Below are 7980 nucleotides of genomic sequence, written 5' to 3'. Positions count from 1 at the left end.
CCAAAGCACTAACATTAAAGGAAGAGTTGTCTGCTTTATTGTCCAATAATGGCTTTGATGTTCAAAATTTGCGTGGCCAAGGATACGATGGGGCTAGCAACATGAAGGGTGAGTTCAATGGATTACAAGCACTTTTCCTCAAAGATTGTCCGTATGCTTATTATGTACACTGCTATGCACATCGCTTGCAACTTGCCCTTGTTGCTGCAGCAAGAGATGTTGTTCCTATTAGCCAATTTTTCCAGAAACTTCTCTACATCATAAACATTGTTGACTCATCGTCAAAGCGACATGATGAGCTACATGATGCCCAAGTTGTTGAGATTGCACGTCTACTTGCAATTGATCAGATTGAGACAAGCAAAGGGGGGAATCAGATCAAAGCATTAAAGCGTCCAGGAGACACTCGATGGGGGTCACACTTGGGTTCTATATCTAGCCTTATGGATATGTTCAACGTAGTAAGTTCTACTCTACAAACTATAGCTTCTGATGCTTCTGCTGGTACACACCGAGCTGATGCAGATACTGCTTACAACTACTTGATCGATTTTGAGTTTGTGTTTGGCCTATGTATGATGAGAGAGATATTGGAGATCAGTGAAGAGCTTGGGAAAGCTTTGCAAAAGAAAAGACAGGATATAGTGAATGCTATTCGTTTAGTTTCATCCACAAAGGCCCTTCTAGAAAAACTGAGATCAGATAATGGTTGGGATGAATTTTTTACTACTGTTGTTGAGTTTTGCATGGATCATGGCATTGAGATTCCTGATGGATGAGCCATATATTTTACGTGGGGGTCGTGCTCGTCGTCAAGCTGATAATTTTACTAAAGAGCATTATTTCTGAGTGGAGATATTTCGAGCAACGTTGGACAGCCAATTGAATGAGTTAAATTTGAAATTCAACGAAAAAGTGATGGGTCTTTTATCTGTTAGTGTAACTCTAATACCAAAAAATGGGTTTGCATGTTTCAATGCTAAAGACATATGCAAAATGGTCGAGAAGTTCTATCCGGCAGATTTTACACATCAAGAGCTAATTGCATTGGAGCGTCAATTGAACCATTTTGCTTCAGATGCTTCTAATAATGAAGATCTAAAGAAGCCAACAACTTTGATTGCACTTTGTAGATGCCTTTTTGTGACACGACGGTATAGGATCTATAACATGGTTGATAGGTTGATTCGTTTGCTTATCACTCTTCCGGTTTCCACTGCTAGTGCTGAGCGTGCATTCTCTAGCTTGAAGATTATCAAGACAAGGCTGCGCAACACAATGGAAGATGAGTACCTCGCCAATAGCTTGCTTATACAGGTTGAACGGGAACTTGCAAAAAAATTCAACTTTGAAGATATAATTGCTGATTTTAAAGATCGGAAGAAGAGGAGAGCAAATCTTGAATGAATCACGTACTCCATGTTGTCTAACTATCCATGTTTGATTCGTCTTTTGCTAAATGGTTAGGAGGTTGCTAAATGCCTAAATATGCTTGGGTGCTCTTAGACTGCTATATATATTCTCCAATGATTCTAACCTGATACATACATGAACTTGCACTTTCTTGGTGTTACTTGCTAATTTTTTTTTCATAAATCTGAACCAGTTGGCCCCCCCTCATTTTTGCTTCACGCTCCGCCACTGCTCAATAGTATTGTCGGAAACCAAGAACTACTCTAACTGTGCGCATGTACTGATCAGTGATTGCAATCCAAGCACTCCTACTCGCTGGAAAACCTTGATCCTCAAACGAGGGAAAAACTTTCTGCTAGCTATATCACCCTTTTCTCCGGGGTTCAACAACTTCCAAGCATGGAAGTAGCAATACACTCCCGCATAATGATGCAGATTTAGTCATGTGGATCCCAGTATGCACAAAAAGGATTCCTCACTTCTCGACATGGAATTTTGAGAAGAACAGCATATTTACTGTTTGCTCCCTTGCTATATGCTTGTCTTGACCAAATTTGGAAGACAAAGCTAGCATGCTAGCTCGACAGGGCTTTCAAACATGGAAGCCAAGTCGAAGGGTTAGTGTTCCCTTTGAAAAATTGAAATGTGGGCAGTCAAACGGGTTGCAGAACATGACCCCGAGCCCGCATTACTTCAACCAGATTACACCGAGGCCACTTGTGCAAGGGGCCAAAATCCATGTGAGCATCCAAACATGCCCTTCATGTTGTCGCCATGTTTGGCTAGATAGTCATAGTGATATTGTAAGATGTTTGGCTAGATAGTTATAGTCATAGTGATATTGGATAAAACTGGCAGAGTTTTTCCTTTTTTATCTATAGATCCCATGTGAAAAGAAACTCCTAAAAAGATCCAAAAGAAAAACATTAGTCCCCTATACGCGCCTTGGCCCACAGTCGACCTTGCTCATGCGCGACGACTCAATCAAGCGCGTCTCTCCCGCTGGGTTCGCTCCACGCCATCTCGTCTATCATCGTCTCGCCGCCTACCGGGCCCCAACGCCCCTCCCCACCAATCCAAAATTCGAAACCGCTCGAGAAAAAACCACGTCCGTCTCCACAGCCACACAAGATGTGTGGGTCCCGCCTGTATGCGGAACCGCATTTTTTTTCTACTCCCTCCATTCACTTTTGTAAGTCGTTTCAGACAACTTAAAATGAACTGTTTTGCACATTGTCTGAAATGTCTTCAAAGTCTTATAAAAGTGAACAGAGGAAGTAAGAAAGATCCAGGAAACATTCCCACGGCGCCCCCCTGCATCTGTCTGACTAGGGGGCCCAGCAGGTCCACCGGTTGGTTGAGCACCAGAGTCTTCTCGTCCCCAAGTTCCCGTTCGCTTTGCTCCTCCCCTCCCTCCCTCCCCTTCCGCCTTCGTTCCGCCACACCCACGAAAACCCTACCTCCGGAGGCCGCTTCCCTTCCCCGGTCACCGCACCGACGGGCGGGGCGAGATGATGGGGTACCAGAAGGGCGTCGACATCGAGGCGGGGACCTCCGGCGGCACCGGCACCGCGGCGCCGACGCGGGGGCTGTACCCCGGGATGACGGAGAGCCCCGAGCTGCGCTGGGCGCTCATCCGGAAGATCTACGTCATCCTCTCCCTGCAGCTCCTCCTCACCGCCGTCGTCGCCGCCGTCGTCGTCAAGGTCCGCGCCATCCCGCACTTCTTCGTCTCCTCCAGCGCCGGCCTCGGGCTCTACATCTTCCTCATCATCTTCCCCTTCATCGGTGAGGCCTCGAACCAGCACTCCTCCGTCTGTTCCGTTACGAATTTGTCCTTGGGGGGGTTTCGGCCCGATCCGATTGTCGGCAGGGTTTCCGCGACCGCGAGCGTCTCGAATATATTCCCTTCTTCTTATTATTGCATTTCCGTTTAGAAATCAGTGCTTAATTCGCACGAATTTAGACCGGACAACGATAGCTGTATGCGTGCGATTTAGTCATGAGGGTCTTGGTGAGTGGACAGGACTAGCTTTCCCTTTGCGTGCTCTGCTCTGTACTCCATTACCTTTGAGATGCTCTGCTCTGTACTATTATTACCTTTGAGATGCCGTCGCGTCCCCGCAAAGCAATGGATGTGTTGTACTTACAAGTTACAACTCCTGAATTTTGCATGAACGCCCCATGTACTACTCTTAATTTTGCTTTACTAGAATGAGACGTGGTTGCTTTGTGAATTTGTGGTATATAATCCGTTACTAATTAAAATGCTTGTTAATTTTTGTACGCAGTGCTGTGCCCGTTGTACTTCTACCGCCAGAAGCACCCAGTCAACCTGCTGCTGCTTGGCGTCTTCACAGTGGCTATCAGCTTCGCTGTGGGAATGACATGTGCCTTTACTAGCGGTAATTGTCTTCTCACCATGTACTCTGCTCCTAGCTTGTTCTCGTGTCACTCTGCTCTGCTGCTTATGTAAATCAGCACCCTCTAACGCCCCTCTCATTAGTTGTGTTAATTCATTGGTCATGACATACGATTAGTAGATATTTTCCCACTATTAGCTTGTTAGTCACTACTATGTACGGCAATTGGATAGTTTCCTACTAGCTATTGTTGTGAAGCATTTTGTTTGCGTGCGAACTGGGTTCAGAAATACATGTGCCGCCAATTTGTCATGGCCATGCAAATGGTACACACTCAGGCAGCCCATGTGACTATCGTTGATGCATTTTACTAGTCTGTGTTGAGGTCCAAGTTGTAGCTGTTAGTCACCTTATATGATATGCCTGTCTGAATTAAGCATCTGCAATATTACCAGCTCGTAGGATTGCTTTCTGAGAAGACCTTGATTTGCTTTTCTCAGCTGTTAGTTTTTAAACTCAGAAATTTAGCAAATAGCAGTAAGCTTTGCTTTTCATAGAACATTGGTTGGATCTTACATATTTATCTACTTTTTCTTCCTGCCACTGTTTGTTGTAAGATACATAGTGATGTGATAGTATCAATTTGATCTGAAGGGCTGTTTGGTCCAATAATATGCCAGCCGACCTGCCCATGTTGGCATGGTTTTGGCAAGGATGTGGTTTAGGCTGCACGACTAGCTTAAACTTTTATCGAAATAAAATGGATTTTCACATGATATATCATACTACTGGTGACAAGACAATAGATGCTTCATGGGTTCAGATACATGTGCTGCCAATTTGCCGTGGAAGCATTTTCCTGGTCTGTGTTGAGGCCCAAGTTTTAGCTGTTGGTCACCATTTATGATCGAGATATGCGTGTCTGAGTCAAGCATTTGTAATATTGCCAGCTGGTAGGCTTACTTTTTGAGAAGACCTTGATTTGCTATTTTCAGCTGTTACTTTTTGAACTCAGAAATTAGCAAACACTAACCTTGGCTTTTTTTCATAGAACATTGGTTGGATCTTGCATATTTGTTTACTGTTTCTTCCGGCCACTATTTGTTGTAAGATACATAGTGTTGTGATAAAATCAGTTTGATCTGAAGGGCCGTTTGGTCCAATAATACGCCAGCCAACCTGCTAAAGTTGGCATGGTTTTGGCAAGGATGTGCTTTAGGTTGCGTGACTAGCTTAAACTTGTATCAAAATGAAAGGGATTTTCACATGATATATCATACTACTGGTGACAAGACAATAGATGCTTCATGGGTTCAGATACATGTGCTGCCAGTTTGCCATGGCCATGCAAATGGTAGACACTGCCAGGAAGCCCATGTGACTGTAGTTGAAGCATTTTCCTGGTCTGTGTTGAGGCCCAAGTTTTAGCTGTTGGTCACAATTTATGATCGAGATATGCGTGTCTGAGTTGAGCATTTGTAATATTGCCAGCTGGTAGGATTACTTTTTGAGAAGACCTTGATTTGCTATTTTCAGCTGTTACTTTTTGAACTCAGAAATTAGCAAACACTAACCTTCGATTTTCATAGAACATTGGTTGGATCTTGCATATTTATTTACTGTTTCTTCCGGCCACTATCTGTTGTAAGATACATAGTTTTGTGATAGTATCAGTTTGATCTGAAGGGCCGTTTGGTCCAATAATATGCCAGCCAACCTGCTAAAGTTGGCACGGTTTTGGCAAGGATGTGCTTTAGGTTGCGTGACTAGCTTAAACTTGTATCAAAATAAAAGGGATTTTCACATGATATATCAGACTAGTGTGGTGACAAGACAATAGATGCTTAATAGGTTATTTAAGGGCACTCCATGCATGTGCTGATTAAATCTCATAGGATTAAAGTGATTGGAAATACATAATCTCTTGATTTAGATGAAGTTATGTTGTCAGGCACTCTTACCTGTCATCCATTTGTGTTTGCGTCAGCGTTCATACCACTCCATTTTGGGGTTGTACTAATTCTAAGGCATCCGTCAATTTGCCATGGCCATGCAAATGGTAGACACTGCCAGGCAGTCCATGTGACTATAGTTGATGCATTTTCCCAGTCTGTCGAGGGTCAATTTGTAGCTGTTGGTCACCGTTTATGATATGCTTTTCTGAGTTAAGCATTTGTAATATTGCAAGCCAGTAGGATTACTTTTTGAGAAGACCTGCTATTTTCAGCTTTTACTTTTTGAACTCAGAAATTAGCAAACAGTAACCTTCGCTTTTCATAGAACATTGGTTGGATCTTGCATATGTATTTACTGTTTCTTCCAGCCATATCTGTTGTAAGATACATAGTGTTTTGATAGTATCAATTTGATCTGAAGGGTCGTTTGGTCAAAATAAGCCAGCCATCCTTCTCAAGTTGACATGTCTCTGGCAAGGATGTGGTTTAGATTGCACCACTAGCTTAAACTTTTATCGAAGTAAAAGGGATTTTCACATGATATGGTGACAAGACAATAGATGCTTCATAGGTTATCTTATATAAAGGTACTCAATGCATGTGCGGTTAATCTCATTGGAAAGTGATTTGATTGAAAATACATAATCTTTCGATTTAGACAAAGTTATGTTGTCAGGCACTCTGTTTTTCTGTCATCCATTTGTGTTTGGGGTTGTACCAATTCTGAGGTTCATTCTAGCTTGTACCACATCGCACAAGGTTGCTGATAGTTTGCTTCTTCAATGTGGCCATTTACTTCAGATTTTAGCATGCACATGCTTTTATTGTTTTGTCAGATTTACATGGAAGGTTCTTTTGTAAAGAGCTGTTTGAGATGATAAGAAAGCAATTAGTTCATTTAGTGATGTGTGTGTGTGTGTGTGTGTTGTTCTTTGTCATGCTGATGTTTTTTTTAATAAAGAAACAACTAAAATGGTCTGCCCTGTTCACAGGCAAGGTCATTCTGGAGGCCGCGATTCTTACAACAGTGGTTGTCTTCAGCCTCACTGCTTACACTTTCTGGGCCGCAAAGAGGGGCCAGGACTTCAGCTTCCTTGGTCCTTTCCTGTTTGCTTCTCTCATCATGTTGCTCGTCTTTGGGTTCATTCAGGTCAGATCCATGCCTATGCGGCTCGCATTAATTCCCTTCAAATTCGTCCATTTATCAGTCTTCTCTATTACTCTACAATAAGTACTGATCAAGGCTTCTTTAAATATGCAGATCCTCTTCCCGATGGGCAAGCTGTCTCATATGATCTATGGCGCGCTGGCGGCACTCATCTTCAGTGGCTACATTGTGTATGACACGGACAACATCATCAAGCGTTACACGTATGACGAGTATGTCTGGGCCGCCGTCTCGCTCTACCTTGACGTCATCAATCTGTTCCTGGCCCTGCTGACCCTGTTTAGGGCGGGTGACAGCTAAGCGCATCGCCCTGTGGCTTCAAATCCGGTGGACGAATTTGGTATCGCGATGAGTCCGACTTGAAGAATTGTATAGGCTGGTATCGCTGGCACGGTGAAGATGTTGCTTAGTTTAGTTGAGTTGATCCCTAGTAGAGAGGAAACGTAAGAAAACTGTGCAATCGGTTCTATGTATGGTGGATGTGATAGCTGGATTGGTGGTGTTGCTGCGTGTACGGTATCGTCTCTTACTATAACTGTGTCTGGTATCATTTCTATCTCTACACTGCACGTTGACCAGAGTCTGGCGCAGTGGCTAGCTTGGCCATCTTTGTCTCAGGCCAGACAAGAGGTCTCATGTTTGAACAATAGCCAGATCCTTGTATGAAGGATAGCTGTGTTACATATAGGTACCCACTCAGGACCGTATATGGACTGTATTACTCACGAATAACCAGCGAGTTCGAGGACTGTAGGTGCAGTAAGAAGTTAATGAAGACTTGCATCGTTCCGGTGCTTCCAAATCTTCCAAAACGATGGGAGTAAATTGGCTAGTCTGCGGACGCAGTGGAATGTAGTAACGTAAGTCTATGAGTGTAGTCGTGGATTTTTTTTTGAGGCAAGTGTAATCATGGATGGTTGTGGGTCATGTGTACGGACATCCACAATGTGGCCGGGCCTCTCTTGCCCCTCTTCTCTAATACCCCCTCCGTTCCAAATTACTCATCTAGATACGTCCATTTCTACGACGAGTAATTTGGAACGGAGGGAGTATATGATACACAAAGATTTTGCGTATTCTA

The 7980-nt window shown here is 43.6% G+C and overlaps 1 protein-coding gene across 1 annotated transcript; it reads left to right on the top strand.

The window, feature by feature from the left end:
* Nucleotides 1–2810: 2810 nt before the first annotated feature.
* LOC119270408 (protein LIFEGUARD 2-like) lies at nucleotides 2811–7477 on the top strand. The gene is made up of 4 exons (XM_037552411.1): nucleotides 2811–3201; nucleotides 3705–3818; nucleotides 6724–6881; nucleotides 6993–7477. Exons 1-4 carry the CDS (start codon nucleotides 2925–2927, stop codon nucleotides 7197–7199), a joined length of 756 nt encoding a protein of 251 aa, XP_037408308.1. The 5' UTR covers nucleotides 2811–2924; the 3' UTR covers nucleotides 7200–7477.
* The last annotated feature ends 503 nt before the right edge of the window (nucleotides 7478–7980 follow it).

This window comes from Triticum dicoccoides, chromosome 3A (assembly GCF_002162155.2).
Source record: "Triticum dicoccoides isolate Atlit2015 ecotype Zavitan chromosome 3A, WEW_v2.0, whole genome shotgun sequence".
In the NCBI taxonomy this organism is placed as follows: Eukaryota; Viridiplantae; Streptophyta; class Magnoliopsida; order Poales; family Poaceae; genus Triticum; species Triticum dicoccoides.
The sequence above is the reverse complement of the archived record's forward strand: the minus strand, read 5'-3'. Positions and strand labels throughout refer to the sequence as shown.

Excerpts from the sequence above, each read along its gene's own strand:
- LOC119270408 (XM_037552411.1), top strand. The coding sequence starts at position 2,925 with ATGATGGGGTACCAGAAGGGCGTCGACATCGAGGCGGGGACCTCCGGC. Across the intron at positions 3,202-3,704 it reads CATCATCTTCCCCTTCATCG|TGCTGTGCCCGTTGTACTTC; the intron begins GTGAGGCCTCGA and ends TTTTGTACGCAG. Across the intron at positions 3,819-6,723 it reads GACATGTGCCTTTACTAGCG|GCAAGGTCATTCTGGAGGCC; the intron begins GTAATTGTCTTC and ends CCCTGTTCACAG.